The sequence below is a fragment of the Erythrolamprus reginae genome, chromosome Z, assembly GCF_031021105.1.
Source record: "Erythrolamprus reginae isolate rEryReg1 chromosome Z, rEryReg1.hap1, whole genome shotgun sequence".
Taxonomy (NCBI): domain Eukaryota; kingdom Metazoa; phylum Chordata; class Lepidosauria; order Squamata; family Dipsadidae; genus Erythrolamprus; species Erythrolamprus reginae.
In genome coordinates this window covers 44077242-44096324 of record NC_091963.1, presented here as the reverse complement: position 1 = coordinate 44096324, position 19083 = coordinate 44077242, and the positions used below count along the sequence as shown (strand labels likewise).

Below are 19083 nucleotides of genomic sequence, written 5' to 3'. Positions count from 1 at the left end.
CAGCTTCCAAGAATTCAAGCACAGGAATCACTGGGGTTTATCCTTTTGGTGCTGCAGAATGTGCAGAAAGCCGTGTTCTTCCAGAGTTTTCATTGTTGTAAGTGCGAGATCTTCCCACGCCTGTGCTTGAGACTTGGATAATATTATTATATCGTCTAAGTAGGCCATCAGGCGGATGGACTTTGCATGAAGGTTCGCTGTTAAGACATCTGATAGTTTCGTGAAGGTTCGGGGGGACGACAAAAGACCGAATGGCATTGCCTTGTACTGATAGTGTGACCCCTCTACACAGAACCGTAGGAACCTTCCGTGTGAGGGATAGATCGGAACATGGAGGTAAGCCTCCTTCAAGTCCAGAGAAGTGAGGAAGTCCTGAGGATGGATTGCAGCCAGGATTGTCTGGAGAGAATGCATCCTGAACCTTCTGTAGAGAATGTACAGATTCAATTGCTTTAGGTTGAGGATTAACCAACATCCTCCCGACGCCTTCGGAAAGGTGAAGACCACTGAATAGAACCACCAGTTGGTTCAGAAGAGACACGATAATCCAAGTGAATTCTTGATAGATAGTACCACACATCCGTCCTTGTCTAAGGACTGAGTAAAACTGGGGATCCTGACACAGAGGAAGGGCTAAACACCTTGAAAGATTCAGTCTTATTGGCAGAACGGACGAAGACAACCAATTTCTGGATGTTAGCTTCACCCTCTATGGAGAATGTGGGTGTTCTATCCCAGCCCATGCAGCTTGAAAACAAAGAAGGAATCCAGTCATTTATATTTTCAAATCAGTCTTTTTATATATAAAGTCCCATTTTTAAAGCCAAAGTCATACATGTGATATAATCTTGGCAAGTTTCTCAGTGATGGTAATTAAGATATAACAGTTCAGTGACAAGGCTGCTGCCAAAGATCAAAGCTACTGGTGCATTCCTTCATGAGATGAGAAGTCTACAGATTCACAGACTTACTAATTACAGCTTCCCAGCCTCTCAGCAGACAGGGCACTTTTTCTCCAAGGATTTTTAGCAGGAAAATAACAGGTCTGTCTGGGACCTCATATCATCATCCGATTCTTGCAAAATGTTGTAACTCCACCCTGAATTACCCATACACCATCCTTAAATACCTATAGGAGGTGGGCAACAATTCCATAGAATTAACAAACTTCAGACTACTTCCCTTCTCCATACAAGTATACTTGTCTTTTTCTTAATCTTCTAAAGCAGGCATCTAGCAAAGACTCCAGATTTTCCTCCTCCTCCTCTTCTAAGTCAAATTCTATTGTAATTGGCATATATGCCACCTCTGGTGGTCTTTCAGGTTTATCCAGGTCTATTTCTCCCTCACTCTCACTCTCTGCATCCGCTGGCAACCCCTCTGGCCCAGGGTACTTATATTGATTCTATCAGATATATTAATATAAGATACAGCCATCTTAAATTTTAAAGACTAGAGGTATAAATGTATGAGTGAGGGTACAAACTATTCTAGTTTATGTCACTATCACTGATTGATTTCTCAGATTTATTTCCTTAGTAATAAGAAATTGGATACTGAATGAAACAGGCACTTGGATTAATCCTAGAGGGTGTTATTTTCCTCTAAATTTCTCTCTGGGTAACTATATAGTTCTGAGCACCTTTTTCCTTATTCAGTTTCTCCCTTCATGTTTCTTAATTTATTTATTTATTGGAGGACTCGGGGCGGCATAGAAATCCACAGAAATCCAACATATAATAGACAATAGATAATATCTTGGATCCAATTAATTAATTAAAAAGCTAAAACCGAAAAAACCATAAAAAACAATCATTTCATTCACTCAACTTTTTCTCAACACATTAATTGGCTAGGGGGCAAGAATCTAATGGCTCCAAACCTGGTGGCATAATTGAATCTTAAGACTCTTATGGAAGGCAAGGATACCTGTGTGCTCCCCATAACTCATCCAGTGATGTGTTCCTACCTATACACGCCGGAGCTCTGTTCCGGTAGTGCAATAGTTGACAAATTTAAACATTCAAAGAGCCATTTGGACCTGTTTCCCACAGGAAAAAAAATCACTGGGAGCCACAAAACCTGGGTGGCCATCACTCACTCCCACCTAGTCACATGATCCCATAGTCACGCCTACCCAGCCAGTCATTAGGACAGAGAACTGGAAGCCAGGAAAACCCTTCTCTGTGTGTGTGTGTCTCTCCTTCCCCCTTGTCTCTATGTCTTTCCCTCCTCTGTCTCTATCTCACTCTATCTCCCCCCTTTTTCTGTATCTCTCTCTCCCTATCTCTCCACTTCCTCTCTCTGCATCTCTCTATGGCTCTTTCCCTCTTTCCCTCTCTATCTACCCTATTTCTCCATCTCTCCCCGCCCTTAGTATTTCTGTGTGTGTGTGTCTCTCTCTCTCCCTCTGTCTGTATCTCTCTCCTTCTCTTCCTCTCTGTATCACTCTGTGTGTGTGTGTTTCTGTCTCTACCCTCTGTATCTCTATCTCCCCTTCTCCTTCTCTATCTCATCCCTTGCAATAATCAAGAATGAGGAGAATTATCAATGTGAAACACTATGTGCAAATTAAATAATTCACAAATTTGCCATTTTTGTTTCTTTCCAATTTTGTTCTAATATAAATACCCACATCTCCAAATAGTAATAATCTTAAAACATCAGAATAGCATTTCCATACTTCTTCCAAGTTTTTCTTTTCTGTTGATTTGCACCTCAGCTGAGCTCTTATGTTTTTGATTCTCTTCTTTATCAATAACAAATCAGCAGTATTAGGAGTTACATCTAGCCACTTGACAATCTGGTTTTTAAACTGAAAAAGAAAACACACTTAATGAGAAAATATTTCTTAAAATGAAAAAAGCTCCTATACTTTGAGGAATATTACTCCTTATATACAAATTGCATTACAATGTTTGTAAACATTTTCAAATCACATTTTTAAGTCAAACATGAAGGCTGAGTTGTTATATTTATATGACTCATTAAATAGGCACTGGACACTTACCTAAATGCCTCTTCTCATATGCTGAGCGGCTACAGCAATCACATGGGTTTGCTTGCTGTCCTATCCAATCAGGACCGAGACTTATCTTTAAAAAAGATTGCTGGATCCGCCCCTTCCCAGAATTTGCGAATCCGTAGACTTGGCTCGATGGTGGTGGCTCAAAGGATGCTCTGCTCTCAGTTGGAAGAAAGCAAGATTAAGTAAGAGATAGGAAAAAGATGAAACATAGCAAGGGAAGTGATTGCTGTACCCATCTCAATATTAAGGAGCGGGTCCAGCAGTCACATGGGACATACTAAATACATGTGTCCCTAGGGAGGGACTAGTTCAAGTGTCATGAGAGATAACTTCCTGAAGGACTCTCCGGCCAAAAGCTACATCTGCTGAGGCGTAGGAGTCGATCTTGTACTGGCAGATGAAAGAATTAGGAGTGGACCAAGTGGTAGCTTTGCAGACCTCTTCCAGGGGAGCTTGGGTGGCCGAAGCTGCTGATATGACTGCACTCCTAGTAGAATGAGCCGTAATGCCTCTTGGAATGGGCAGGAAAGCAGATTCGTAAGCCTTAGTAATTGCCCTTTGTATCCAACAGCCTAAAATGGTGAAAAAGACCTTGGATCCTATGGACTTGGGGTGATAAGCCACGAACAAGGCTTCAGATCTGGGAAAGGCCTTGGTTTGTTGAATGTATATGCGCAGCGCTCTGGTGAGGTCTAACATGTGCCATCTGATGGAGAGATGGTGGTCCAGATTTGTCTGGATGATGAGAGGCACCCTGCTGCAGCACATCACCCAAAACGGGGAGTCACCAAGGGGCCTTGACGAAGAGATGTTGAAGATCTGTGAAGCAGGTACGGCATGGCCAGAGTGGAACCACTACAATCACTTGGGCTTCCTCGAGTATGACCTTGTGGATCAAGTCCAGAATTATCAGGATTGGGGGAAAGGCATAGAGTAGATCCCGAGGCCAGGGAGTTCTGAGGGCATTGATGGCTTCCACTCCCAGAGATGAGATGATGAGAGGCACCCTGCTACAGCATATCCCCTGAAACGGTGATGGTGAATTGGTCTGAAATCCTGAAGAGGGACCCCTTGTCCAGGGCAGAGGAGAACCACCATGAAAGTGATCTCAAAATGATTGGTGGAATGGTGACATTTTATTTTATTTATTTGTTTTGTCCAATACACAATAATACACAATGAGGGTTATAGAGGATAGAGAATAGAGGAGAAAATAAAGGAGTGAAATATAACTATGAGAGAATAGCAGAAAAAGATATATGTATAGAAAAGAAGATATAGGAGATATAGGAGAGGACAGGGGACGGTAGGAACTCTGGTGCACTTATGTACACCCATTACTGACTTCTTAGGAACTTGGTGAGGACAACCTTGGATAGTCTAATGGTAAAGTGTTGGGGGTTAGGGGATGATACTACAGAGTCCAGTAGTGAATTCCATGCTTCAACAACTCGATTACTAAAGTCGTATTTTTTACAGTCAAGCTTGGAGCAGTTAATATTAAGCTTGTATCTTTTGTGGGCTCTTGTGTTGTTGTGGTTGAAGTTGAAGTAGTCTTTGACAGGCAGGACATTGCAGCATATGATCTTGTGGGCAATACTTAGATCATGTTTGAGGCATCTTAGTTCTAGCTTTCAAGACCCAGGATTGTAAGTCTAGTTTCGTAGGGTGTTCTGTTACGGGTAGAGGAGTGAAGAGTTCTTCTGGTGAAGTATCTCTGGACATTTTCGAGGGTATTAATGTCAGATATGCGGTATGGGTTCCAAACAGATGAGCTATATTCTAGGATGGGTCTGGCGAAAGTTTTATAAGCTCTAATAAGTAGTGTGAGATTGCCAGAGCGGAAGCTACATAGGATTAGATTAACAACTCTTAAAGCCTTCTTGACAATGTTGTTGCAATGGGCTTTGGCACTTAAGTCTTTAGTTATTAGTACTCCGAGGTCCTTGACTGAGTGGGGATTATCTGTGATAATTTGTTGATTCAGTTTGTATTTGGAGTTATGATTCTTTTTGCCGATGTGAAGGATAGAGCATTTGCTGGTTGAGATTTGGAGTTGCCATGTATTAGACCAATCAGAAACAGAGTCTAGGTCTTTTTGGAGAGCAGTTGAGTTATCGGTGGTGTTGAAGAGTTTTACATCGTCTGCAAAGAGAACACAGTTGCTTGTGATGAGATCGCAAAGGTCATTGATGTAGAGAATGAAGAGCGTTGGTCCCAGAACACTACCTTGGGGGACACCGCTTTTAACAGGGACAGGGGTAGATATGGTGCTTCCTATTTTAACCACTTGTTGTTGTCTGTTTGACAGGAATGCTGTAATCCATCTGTGGAGGGATCCTGAGATGCCATAGCATTTGAGTTTTAGAAGTAGTTTGCCATGGACCACTGAATCGAAGGCTTTGCAGAAGTCAATATAAATTGCATCTATAGATTTTCCTTGATCAAGATGAATTGTCCATTGTTTTTGCAGTGGAGGATTTGCAGGTTGCAGGATAGTTTTTTTCTGAATCCAAATTGTTTGTTAGAAATCAGATTATTAGTTTCTAGGTGGAGAGTAATTGATTGATTTATAATTGATTCCATGACTTTACATAGGATGCAGCATAGTGATATTGGTCTGTAGTTATCGACAATAAAGGGGTCTCCTATTTTGAAGATGGGGATGACCATAGCTTTTGACCATAGTTTGGGAAATGTGCTAGTTCTGGAGGATTTTTTGAAGGTTATGCTCAGTGGTTCAGCTATAGCAGAAGAGAGGTTTTTTAGGAAGTATGCACGTAGGCCATCTGGTCCAACTGATAGAGAGGGTTTAAGGTCACGTAATGCTTTTTCAACTCGGTCTTCACTGAAGTCTATTTGGGTTAGGTCATTGAGAGTGTTTGTGGTGCGAGAGATGAATTTGGGGGATGAGCCATTGCTGTTGACAAAGATAAAGCCAAAGAATGAGTTCAGGAGGTTACCTTTGGATGAATCGTCATGGCATTCTTTGTTGTTGGGTCCTTTGAGAGGTGGGACAGGTCTGCAGTCGTTGAGTTTGTTGTTGGCAAAGTTGTAGAAGGCTCGATTGGATTTGAAGTGTAGGAGGTTTTCCTCTTGTATGCTGTGGTAGTTGAGACATTCTGCTTTTATTTGGTTGCATATACTTTTATAACAGCTTTTGAAGTTTGCTACGTGTCCTTTTTTGTTTTTATGCCAGAGTGATTTTTTAATTGTAATTTTCTTATTGAGATGGGGAGGTTATTTTTCTAGATTGAGGTAGATGTTACATAAAGTCTGATGATTATTTTCATCTCGAGCAAGAATGTGTTGTAGAGGTCATCTGTAGAGTTGCAGTTTGCAAATAAAGTTTGCCAGTTTAATGTTGAGAGATGGGCATCAATGAGTTCATAGTTCGCTTTTTTGACGTTAAATTTCTGTGTCGCATTATTTGGGTGGATCTCGGTTTGGCTTAGGTTGAGACTCAAGTTTATCATGCTGTGGTCACTGTTGGGGAAAGGTTCTATTATTTGTAAGCCATATATTGTACTTCTGCTGTTGCAGAAGATGAGATCTAGACAGTTATCTACTCTAGTATTGTTAGTTACTAGTTGGTCAAGTCCCAGATTGATGAAGGTGTTATATATAGTAGAATGGATAGGTTCCGTGCTACATTCATTTAGTGTCCAGTTGATGTGTGGTAGGTTGAGGTCTCCGAGGAAGATGATGGGGTGTGGGCACTGGGCAGCCCATGTTAGTAGTTCTGATAATTTGTTTGAATGTGCGATGCCATAGCTCTGTAGCATAGTAAGAAGCGAATTGTGGTATTTAGGGAAAGATCACAGACAATAGTTTCAGGGAGTAATAGATCCTGTGCAACTTTGATTTGATGTTTTTTAGGTTTAGAGATTTTTTGTAGAATATAGCTACTTTGCCTCCTCTGCGGGATTCACAGTCATAACGAGAGACAAGATAGTTCCTTGTTGTAATAATGGAGTCCGAGTAGGATGCATTGAGCCATGTTTCACAAACAAAGATAATATCAAAGACTGAGGAGTCAAGAAGGAGGAGGAATTCTGATATCTTATTGGCTATACTTCTGGCATTTAATAATTTGCATTTGAGGTTGGTTTCTGTTGGGAGTAGATTTTCAGTTGGTTAGAGGCAGTAAGGGGTGCACTTTCCTAGTCTGTGGTGTTAGGGATGACATTTTGCTTTTGTTGTTGTAGTGCTGGTTGGTACGTGTCGATTTGTTTTTGTGAGATGGTCAGTTGGGAGAAGTAGGGTGGTTGGTGCGGGATGTTAGGCTGGAAGATGAAGGGAGGGTTGTGGGTACTGGATTTGATGCATTCTGTGTGATAGTCAATGTATAAGTTGGTGTCACCCAGGTCTTGGTGTCGCTTTAGTTCAGCTCTTAGTTCATGGGAACGGATGCATTGGAGGAACGACAGGTCAGGTCTGGATCTGAGTTTGTTGTGACTGGTGCTGTTTCTGGCTATGAGGTTGATGGTCTTAATAAAAAGCTGTTTTGTAGGTTCATTTGTGCAAATCACTCTGCAGAATCGTGGTGCCACTGAGCCTTCACTGTACTTGTACTCTGGTCCATTTATGGAGACTTCTAATATGTCTTCTGGGGTGATTATATGAGAGAGGTGATGTTGGCGAATAATGTTACGTATTTTTATTAAATCAGGTTCATCACTTTCTTCAAGGCCAAAGAGGATGGCATTCTTGCGTTTTTGTTCACGTTCCATTGCATCTTTGACATGAGTGAGGATGTCTGAAGAAGAGTTCGGTTGTCTGTGGTATAGGTAGGGGCTGAGGTGGACTTGTTGGGGTGTAGACAAATGGAAGTGGAGTGGAAGAGGGAATTAGGTTTGGAGGTTTTGCGTTTAACAGTGCTAGACGTGGTTCTATGTTTTCAGTGAATGATTGCTGAGTTTTGGTAATGATATCTTCAGACAGGCTGTTGAGGATTTCTAATTTGGGGGTACAGGTAGTACAGAGGAAGAAAAATTAAGAGTTTTCATGAAGAAAGGTGGCTACTGGGTTAGTTATGTTTAGGCAAGAGTGGTGTGTAGGAATTTTGCAGGATTGACATTTGATGTATCTATCAAGATCGTTTATAGTGTCTTTGCATATGCTGCAACATAGGATGTTGCTTGAATCTTTTGAATGAAGATTCTGTGTTTTCTTTTTCACTGGCATAGTTGACCTAAGAGGTTTGTAGTTTTATTGTTTTATGGTATACTGAGTGAAGGGGGCAGGAAAAGGGGGTTTGCCGGATGTTTAGAGTTTGGCTAGCCCGAGATGCTATGTAGCTCTGAGGAAAGATGATGGGGAATCACGTGGGATGATGCTTTGTGTCCTCAGTAATGGCAGCAGTAAAAAAGTATGTAAAAAAATATGTGATGGAGATTCGGCTCATAACACCTTCTGGGTGTTTGCAGAGTCGGCTATTCAGAGTTGTGGCTACGGGGAGGAATTAGCTATTTCAACAAACTCCCCTAGGGATCATACCTTCCTTATAATGTTATTTTCTTTCTTCAGGGCTTTGAGATGCAGATTGAGATGGGCTAGCGGGGAGGGAGAGAAAAACTTTTCCTCTTTAAGGATTTCTTCTTGATGCTTGCCTGAGGTTAATTTTAAGCCCCTGAGCTTACGGTTTGAGTTTAAGCTTTGGAAGAGGGAAAGAGATTTTCTGGAGTTAAGGGGAGAAAAGTATCTGGATTCTATACCTCAGATTCTGGCTGCTGAGATTCTTTGTTTTGTTATGGAGAAGCTGGAAGAAAGTGAGTGGAAAAGGGTACACGTTGCTATATTTGTAGCATGCTAGAAAACTCACCGGGTCTAATGACTACAGGTATTCAGGGCTCCGTTGCTTTCCAAGCCTTGTGAAGCTTCTTTGGCTTCTTTGTATCCTTTGTGTTTTTTTGCTTAGGAATTCTCCCCTCAGGATCTTTGCAATTCCTTATGGTTTCTTTGCAATCTCTTATGGCTTTTCGCTCGGAAAATCTCCCCTCTGGAATGTTTGATGTCTTTCCCTTACTTTTCCCTATTTAAAAAAAAAATATATATTTTAACTACTTTTTCCCATTTTGGGGGGCTTTTATCTACTTTCGGTTTGCAGCAACAGTCCCTGGGAGCGGGGAAAGCACCAAAAAGACGTTGCGAGGAGAGTTGCTGGTCCCCAACCTCTGGAAGGGTAACACAAGCCATTGGAGGTCTCTGGCGTGGAGGTGAATCCAGGGAGTGACCCCAATGCAATATACTATCTTCCACCAGGATGGAAGAGAGAGTGGCAATAGGAACTCTCTTTTGAAATTTGACTTGGGAAATGAGATCTCCAATACTGGTCTTCCTTTCATGAGAGAGGAAAACTTTAGTCTGGATGGAGTCTATCACTGTTCCCAAATGTTGGAGAGTAGTGGATGGAACAAGATGGCTTTTGGCTATATTAATTGAAAAACCATGCTCTTGTAAGATTGACATGGAGGTCCGGAGATCTGAAAGGGTACCTTGGATGGACCATTAATTAATATGTCATCCAAATAGCATTGTATATGAATTGGAATAGCTCATATATGAGCTGCTAGGGAGCCTAGAAGTTTGGTTAAAAAAAATGGGGGGCAGAAAACAAAGGACATGGCCCTGTATTGATAGTGTCTGCCTTGAATGGCAAAATGGAGGAATTGCCGAAGACCCTTGAGAATAGGAATATGGAGATAAGCTTCTGTGAGGTCAAGGGAAGCCATGAAATCCCCTGGATGGATAGATGCCAGAATGGAAGCAAGGGAATGCATCTTAAACTTTCTGCACCCAATGTAATTATTTAAACTTTTCAGGTCCAGAATAGCTCTCCATCCTCCTGATGTCTTAGGGACCACGAAGAGGATGGAGTAGAAGCCCAGACCTCTTTGGGAAGAGGGGATTGGCTGGATGGCTCTAATGGATAAGAGATGAAGAATAGCTTCCTCCATGCAGAGGTAGACTGCTGGAGACCTGGGGATGGGAAGGAAATGAAGTGCTTGGGAGGAAAGGCTAGAAATTCTAATTGGAGCCCCCACTGGATGGTAGATAGGACACAAGGATCCTGGGAGGACTGGCGCCAGGCTGTGGAAAACCAGGCTAGGCACCACCCAATGGGAATGATAGTTGTGCTACCATCTGGTTCTTTTGGTAGATTTAGAGGAGGAAGAACCTCTCTGGTTCCGGACACCCCTGCCCCTGGAAGATCTATCTGACTGAAATTGGAATCGGGAGGAATACTGACCTGAGGTTCTTTGGTACGCAAAGCTCTGGTCCGGTTGGTGAAAGGGCCGCTGAAAGGGCTGCTGAGTTTTGGCTGCTTTTTTGTAGTGGGCCCAAGGATCGTGGTCTCTATGAGTAATGGGTCAAGCAAGTCTCCAAAGAGATTCTTGCGCTTGAGGGCCCCCATGGCGAGCTGCCACTTCTGCCTGACCCCTGCTTGCCAAGGGCGGAGGCAGAGGAGCCTTCGGGCTACAGTAGAGGCCGCCACTGATTTGGCTGCAAATCTTGAAGCCTGCAGCGTGTCATCCGCTACATACTGAGCATACATACAAAGGGCTGCACCACGGCTTCTCCAAGCCAGAGCCGAGCCTAGGAGGGCTGGCTCGTAATTTAAATTGATTCCCTTGTAAAGTAACTGGGAAGAATAAAAGAACTGAAATGGAAATTATCTGAATGGTTTTTTTTTCAGGTGACATCGTTGAGAGAGAAGGTGTTAATCACGATAAGAGCTGAGCCACCACGCATCCTGCTGGTAGGAGGACCGAGCGAATCCTAGGAAGGAGCGGATCCAGCAATCTTTTTGAAAGACAAGGCTCAGTCCTGATTGGATAGGACAGAGAGCAAACCTATGTGACTGCTGGACCCGCTCTTTAGTATGGAGAATGTTATTTTTTCCTACTGAAGTTATTGAAACAGATGCATAAGTATCTTTTATTAAGCTGTTAATAACTTTCTTCATTGTAAGATATGACAAAGAAGCAGCTAGACAACTGACCTCACAACTTTCAATATATTTTTGATTTACTGTATTTATGAGATCTTGTTCTTGAAGAATCTTCCGTATAACTATACTATACATATTTAAGATGATTATTCTCTCTCTTTCATTTAGCTCCTGAAAGAAATTAGATTAACAAAATTGTGAAATTTGTTAATTTTTAAAATATAAAGTGCATTCTAAATGGAAAAATATGACTTAAATTTGAGTAATGAAATATCTGCAAGAAAACAAGCAAGCTCAGAGAGAACAAAGGACCTCTCATGTCAATCCTGTGCCATAAATATTCTCATTTATTAGTATCTTTATATCCTCCTCACCAGTCAGAACCTTTCCTTCCATTCCCTCTTCTACCCATTCTTAATTGTCAGTACCTATCCCCCATCCCACTCCTCATCCCCCCATCATAATTGATGGTTTCTTGGTTAGAAAACTAAACATTTTGGGTTTTTCCCTCAAGGAAAGAACAGTCTAATTGCCTGGGTGGGAGAGTACTTTTGAGAGTTTTATGTGAAAGGAAAAATATAGTAATATAGCTTACTGTTAGAAACATATCAGATTCTTGTGAAATATCATGCTCGACATTCTTAAGAACTTCATCTACTTTGAAATCTACATCCTCGGATTTCATTAATATTGCTGACCCTATGTCAAAAATCTTGACAGGAAAAGAGACACAAACATCAAATGGTTATCTATAGTAGTATTAATCTGCAAAGTAATTTCTAAAAGATTGTTTAAAAAATTAATAGCAAATAAGAAAAGTGCAATGTCAGACTTGATTCCATTCTGCTTTAAGCAATCTTTATCTTTTATAGCAAGAAAGCAAAAGGAGTTTCGAGGCCCTGTCAATCAGACAATGTCGCCTGGCGGGGCTTAGGGGAAGAGCCTTTTCTGTAGCAGCCCCGGTCTTATGGAATGAGCTCCCCCAAGAGATCCGCACTGCTCCCACTCTCCCTGCCTTCCCTAAAGTTTTAAGACCTACTTCTGCCAGCAGGCTTGGGGCAAATGAAATGTTAATATCAGCCAATGAATGAATGTATGATATATGATTATGTTAGTTTAACTTTTAAGTATGGAGATTTTTAGATTGTAATTTTACTTAGATTTCTTACATGTTTATATTACCTTTGTCATAAGCCGCCCTGAGTCTCAGGAGAAGGACGGCATAGAAATCAAATAAATAACTAAATAAATAAAAGAATAAATAGCTAAGTCCTCCAAAAATTACTGTCAACAGTGGCTTGCCAAAAAAGTCATCCCATTCCAATACAGTTTGTCAACATTCAAGTTGAGGGTGTTCAGTTGATTAATCTCTGCACCACCTTAAATTATTACTTTTTTTTAACAAACAAGGAAAAGCTCCTTTCAATAAGATTGTGTATTCTCTAATACCCAATGAGATGTAACCTGATGGTACTGGATGTCAATAAAAGGAAGGGCCAGGGCTTTGTCCTGAAAGAGTGTCTTCCCGGATGATGTGATTCTTGCTTGTTGTCTCTTTTAATAATGACGGCAACACCTCAATTTCTTTTAGATCAAATCTCATGAAATGCTGTTCATTCATTTTATCAATTTAATATGATTATATTTCATACTGTCAATCAGAGCCGAATATTATTCCCCAGTAAGACATGAATGCAGCCCAGCTGTCATTTTAAATTAAGTCATGATACTAATTTTCTCCTGAAGACCACTATGGCAATTTATTTTATTTTATATTTTTATTTTGTACCAACAATTCTATGTTCAAATATCAATGGCCATTTTATATAATAAAGCATTTCATTTTGGATCTTTATCTCCTTGTTTGGATTTGGTTGCAGTACACATAACAAAAAAGAAGTAGGTTGCTTTTCAACCCCCAACCTCCAACATTTTCCCTTAGTCTATCCACGGTTGATCTCACCAGGTTCCTTAGAGGTCAGTAAGGGGTGAGCATAAGTGCACTAGTGTGCCTTCCGTCCCCGTCCAATTGTCCCTCCTATATTTTATATATCTTTTCTCCCATTCATATATTCTTTCCTCTACTATTTACTGACATATTCTATTCTCATATCTTTTCTTCTATCTTTTCCCTGTTATTTACTACTACATGTTTTTATTCTCTTCAACTTTCAATTTGTATTGGACAAAATAAATAAATAAATAAATTTTGCTGCCTTTTAATGAGATTTCTCTCTGCAGATGACTATTAGCTGCAGAGCTGAAAAATTGGGAGCCTGTCTGATCCAAAAAATCTAAAACAAATTAGAACACGGACTTTTAATATGTATGTAGATAGCTGCAAATTTGAACAGGTTTTTTTTACTATATAAGACATATCTTTTTTTACCTGAATCATCTTGCTGAAACTTAATATAAGATTTTGTAAAGAAGCATCTGTAGCATTCCTAACCCGGCTGAATTTTTCCAACCTAGCTTTCTTCCATTCAAAGAACTCTTCAAACACTTCTGAATTTTCTACTTCATTAATCTGCCCGTATGTAACCTCCAAAGATCCTTGCAACTTCTGAATAGATAACAAAGAAAACAAAGTAAGAGCAACAAAAGATCATAACAACACATTATAAAACAAAGCAAGCTCCTTTGGTTTTATGCCAAAGCAGCAACCTGTAAAAAATAAATAAATAAACAACAACAACAACAACAATAATAATAATAATTTATTAGATTTGTATGTTGCCCCTCTCCGAAAACAGCCAAAAATGTTTGGCTTATGGTCTAGATATTTTTTATTTCCAGTGGGATCATCATGCCCTACTCTATTTTATACTGCTGTAAATCCAGTAGTATCATCATATCCTAATCCATTTATGTCACCATAAAAAATATTCCTCATGCCTTACTATTTTAATTTAATCTACCAATTCCAATCACACTAATAAGCTGCTTGAGTTTTTTCAGTGAAAACGTGCCAAATATTGCAAACAATTGTCCTGGTAGAGTTTAGGGAGGGCCCCCCGCAAAATGTTTACTCCTTCCTGGGGGAGGGGAGGCGCAACAGAAAATAATTGAGAAACACTGAGTTAACCTAACCTAACCAGTACTTAAAACTGTTAGGAAATTTAAATTGTTACAAAATATGTTTCTAAATTATTTGTGGAATAAAATATACTGTTTACAAAGAATAATTTTATTCATATAAAGGCTATAATAGTTACTGCAAGTTAAATTGTTTTTATACAAATAGTTGTTTTTTTATCGAACGGTAATTATACATATTAAGGTAAAAATTTTCACTTACAACTTTTTCTGGAGTGCTTAATCTGTGAACATTCTCACTTGATGCTCCAACAATAGTCAGAAATTTTATGTACATCTTGATCTCCCCACAGCCAGCTTTTTGGATCGCTCCCTCTGCGCTCTTCTCTTTGCCCAAAGCAATGGGCGTTGTTGCAGAACATACGTGAGCATGCGTGTGCTAAAACTACAGCTTAGCCTCTCAAGCCCTAGCCCTGAGGGTTTCCCCCAGGTCTGACAAGCTCAAATGTATGCTTCCTTCTCCTCCTTTCTTCTCCTTCCCCTTTCCAAAGTTTCTTCTGGAGGAGAGCCAAACTGACATAGGGTAGGGGGAATTGGAGCGATGGGGAGAAAGAGACCAAAAGATCCTGCGCTGGATACATGGTCAGCATGACTTTAAAAGTGAGAGAAAACCAGCAGCAAGGGCATGCAGACAAACACACACACACACACACACACACACTTTAAAAGTGAGAGAAACCTGCACTGGATAAAAAGTGAGAGAAAACCAGTGGACAGACAAACACACTTTAAAAATGAGAGAAATCTGCACTGGATATGTGGTTGGAGTGACTTTAAAAGTCAGGGAAAACCAGTGGGGAGGGGAGGGCATGCAAACACACACACAGACACACACATACACAGAGAGAGAAGAAGGGAGAGAGACAGAGAGAGAGATGCTTTAAAAGTGAGAGAAATTGCACTGGATATGTGGTTGGAGTGACTTTAAAAGTGAGAGAAAACCAGTGGGGAGGGAAAGGCATGCATGCAAAAACAGAGAGAGAGAGAGGGAGAGCAAGAGAGGGGAAGAGAGAAAGAGAAAGCAAGAGAGAGAGAGAAAGAGAGTGAGTTGGAGTGACTTTAAAAGTAAGAGAAAACCAGCGGGGAGAGAAGAGCAGGCAAACACACACATACTTTAAAAGAGAGAGAAACCTGCGCTGGATAAAAAGTGAGAAAGCAGTGGACACACACACGCTTTAAAAGTGAGAAAAAACCAGGAGGGAGAGAAAGGCATGCATGCAAAAACAGAGAGAGAGAGAGAGGGAGAGAAAGAGAGGGAGAGAAAGCAAGAGAGAGAGAGAGAGAAAGAGGGTGAGTTGGAGTGACTTTAAAAGTGAGAGAAAACCAGCAGGGAGAGAAGGGCAGGCAAACACACACACACACACTTTAAAAGTAAGAGAAAACCAGCGGGGAGAGAAGGGCAGGCAAACACACACATACTTTAAAAGAGAGAGAAACCTGCGCTGGATAAAAAGTGAGAAAGCAGTGGACACACACACGCTTTGAAAGTGAGAAAAAACCAGGAGGGAGGGAAAGGCATGCAAACATGCACACACACACACACACACACACACACACACACACACACACACACATACACACATGCTTTAAAAGGGAGAGAAACCTGCACTGGATAAAAAGTGAGAGAAAACCAGAAGACACACATACACACAGACACATGCTTTAAAAGTGAGAGAAAACCAGCAGGGAGGGAAGGGCATGCAAACACACACAGAGACACGCTTAAAAAGTGAGAAAAATCTGTGCTGGATAAAAAGTGAAAACCAGAGGACACACACACACGCATACACACACAGACATGCTTTAAAAGTGAGAGGAAACCAGTAGGGAGGGAAAGGCGTGCAAACACAGACACACACTTTAAAAGTGAGAGCAACCTGCGCTGCATACGTGGTCGGAGTGACTTTAAAAGTGAGAGAAAACAGCAGTGAGGGAAGAGCATGCAAACACATACAGAGCCTCTGATTGGTTGGCGGCAAAGTGTCCTGTGCACCCAGAAGCCCTGGATAAATGGGCTTTTGGACCCGTTCAGCAAAAGAGCTGGGACAAAGGGGACAGGACAGGACAGGCTGGGACAAAGAGCTAGAGCCGATTCAGTCAAGGAGAAAAGTCAGTGTCCAATATCTGGAGACAGAACACCTGGGATGAACCAGTCGTGACCAAGCGGAGGAGGTAAAAAGTCCAATTCTGTCTTCCAGAGTCTCACTGAAGATGAGAATCTTTTCCAAATAAATGAGCACTTCCTTGTACAGGTGCGGGTGGAGGCCCTTGTAGTCCAAGTGGAATGACTCTGATTTGGAAGCTCCACAGTGGGCAGTTAGGTGCATTTTTACACTCATCCTCCTCGATACATATTCAATAATACGCCAGCCCCAGTATCTCAAGTGAGAATTCAAGTATCTGCCAAACCAGGAAGGGACCTCCCAATCCCTCCAAAAGAAGTTGGCTTGCCCAACAAATGGAGGGTGCTCCTCCCCAGTCTGAAAGAACTAAGACTCTGCCAGATGAGTAACCCTCTCCATGCTCCGAGGGAGAAAGCAGCGGTGAAGACACCCCAATGGTAAGTGTAGCCATCTGCCCCTTTGCCATCAAAGCCAAACTTATAGACTGGGGAAGAAGTAGAAATAGATGCAATTGTGGAAAGGGGCTGTACACAATGCTTAATTAGCAAATCCATGGTAGAACCGGTGGGGATATATACTGGACCCCTGGCCAACCCCATCTTATTCCAATAAGTGTTTCAGACTTAAGATCCCAAATAAAATGGCTTCAGCCTAACACTTGGATGGTTTGAACACTTATAGTACAATAAAGCCAAGGATTTATCAAAGATTGTAAAAATCATTTTTTACATATGTCATTGTAGAAGCGTGGATAAAATTACATGCATCTCTGTTGCCTTTCTCTCCTCCTATTTGAGCCCTCTCCCTGGGTTCTTTATGCAGAATTGCTCATAAAATGCTTCACTCTGAAACAAGTGGAGGAAGAGGTGAAGCAAGGAGAACAAAGAAAATATGCATGCTTCTGAAACAGCAGCTACTGCTACCAGAAAAAAGCCAAATTAAAAAAGCAATTTTCTTCAGACAGGCAGGAGGAGGGGGGAAAAGGCACAGCCAAGCCAGCACAATATTGGGTAAGCTCCAGTGCTTTACCTGCTACCTATTAATAAAGAAGAATATAACAGTAAAACAAAATTGGAGCAGGGGAAGACTAAAGACAGACCAAGATGCCCAAGAATACACTGTCGAACACAACTGAATGAGTAATATCACCATCATATAAATAATAGTAATAGTACAGTAGCAATAGTAATATTAGTACAAGTATTATAGAGCTGAGAATAATAGTAGAAGAATATTGTATACAGAAATTATTAGAGAACATTATATACTACAAATAGTAATAGAAAAGGTGGTATAAGACAATTCATATAAAAACAACTCCCATACACATGTTTGTATGTTTTACTTTTATGTCCTCGGTATTCTTTTTCCAAATAAAACCAACTATTATAGCTAGATATAAAACCCCAACTGTGTAGGGTCCAATGCTTTTGATGTCTCTTTGGAATTTGAGTTAATCAAATTATTTATTTATCTATATATTTTCACATTTCTGCACTGCTAACTTCCCTCAGAGGGACTTAAGGCGGTGAGCAATAAATTTGGTATAGTTTAAAAAGAACACATTACAGCCATACTGAGAATATGGAAAAAAATATAAAGCTAGTCTGTAGCTTGAAAATATATTTATGGATGTCAGTATAAGAAGTTTTTGTAGGAGAGGAACGATAAGTAAACTCAAATTGCTAATTAATGTGATATCTTAGGGTTTTTTATGAATGAGAAATCATAAAGATGTAGAGATCCTTTTCTTTCTCTTTTTCCTTAGCTTTAATTTCCTTTATCTATGATTACTTGTTTTTGCATTACATAGTAGATTTCAAACAGGAACAGCATACATATGCCTATTCTGATGTCATTCCTAAATACTATTTTGAATAGCATGACCTGCTTAGATGGCACACTTTTTAAAAGTAAAACATAATGGACATTTGTCAATATTTCAAATTAGAAACAACTGCATCAGGAAGCTCTATGGTTACATCAGGATCATTTTTTGTCAAGAGGACCAGGTGAAAATGAAGCCTTATTTGAAAGGAAACCATCAGAAAAACAACATATATGATAGAAAAAAACATGCTCTTCCTAATGAAATAAAAATGAGGATGACTGAAGATGAGAAAACAGAGAGCGATAGAAAAAAACTTGCTCTTTCTAATGAAGATGATTGAAGGTAATGAAACAGTTCTCTGTTTTCTCACCTTCAATCATCTTCATTTTTATTTCACTAGAAGGAGCATGTTTTTTCCTAACATATATGTTGTTTTTGTGATGGTTTCTTTTCAAATAAGGCTGCAAAAATCAATCATGGAGACCTGGTCCATTTGACAAAGAATGATCCATCAGAAGTTAATTTAAATATTAATGTTTGTAAAAATAAATGTCAGAATGATCCCATGCTGTTTATGATAATACAAAATTGTAATATGATTTGGAGAGCATCTCATAAACATAAAACAAAATAAATACAATGTCATTTGGGACCCAACCTTCAACGTTTCTAAGCGCTCAGAAAGAGGCAGATCATCCACTTCCATAATGAATTCTTCTACAGCTTTGTATAATTTATGTTGCAATTCATTCCTCTGGAAAATCAAGCTCTGTATTTCATCCTGTGCAGAAGAGAATGCAAAATGGAGATTTACAGATATTCCTCAATTTACAACGACAACGGGAACCAAAATTTCTGTTGCTAAACAAAGGAGTTGTTAAATGAGCTGTGCCCAAGCTTATAACCTTTTCTGCCACAATTATTAAAGAAACGATGCATGATTGTGAATCTTGCAATCATTAACCAAATCTGCTTTCTCCCATTGACTTTGCTTATTAGAATCCATCTGGGAAGGTCACAAATTGTAATCTCATGATCCCGAGAAAAT

The 19083-nt window shown here is 40.3% G+C and overlaps 1 protein-coding gene across 3 annotated transcripts in view; it reads right to left on the bottom strand.

The window, feature by feature from the left end:
• Positions 1-19083, bottom strand: part of STK31 (serine/threonine kinase 31) — a 114665-nt gene that overhangs the window by 43108 nt on the left and 52474 nt on the right. For all 3 annotated transcript variants that reach the window (XM_070726414.1, XM_070726416.1, XM_070726413.1), the window contains exons 11-15: positions 18694-18816; positions 13372-13548; positions 11578-11694; positions 11034-11153; positions 2684-2815 (exon numbers count right to left, since the gene is read on the bottom strand). In XM_070726414.1, coding sequence (XP_070582515.1) covers positions 2684-2815; positions 11034-11153; positions 11578-11694; positions 13372-13548; positions 18694-18816 — 669 coding nt within the window. The remainder of the gene's footprint in view (positions 1-2683; positions 2816-11033; positions 11154-11577; positions 11695-13371; positions 13549-18693; positions 18817-19083) is intronic.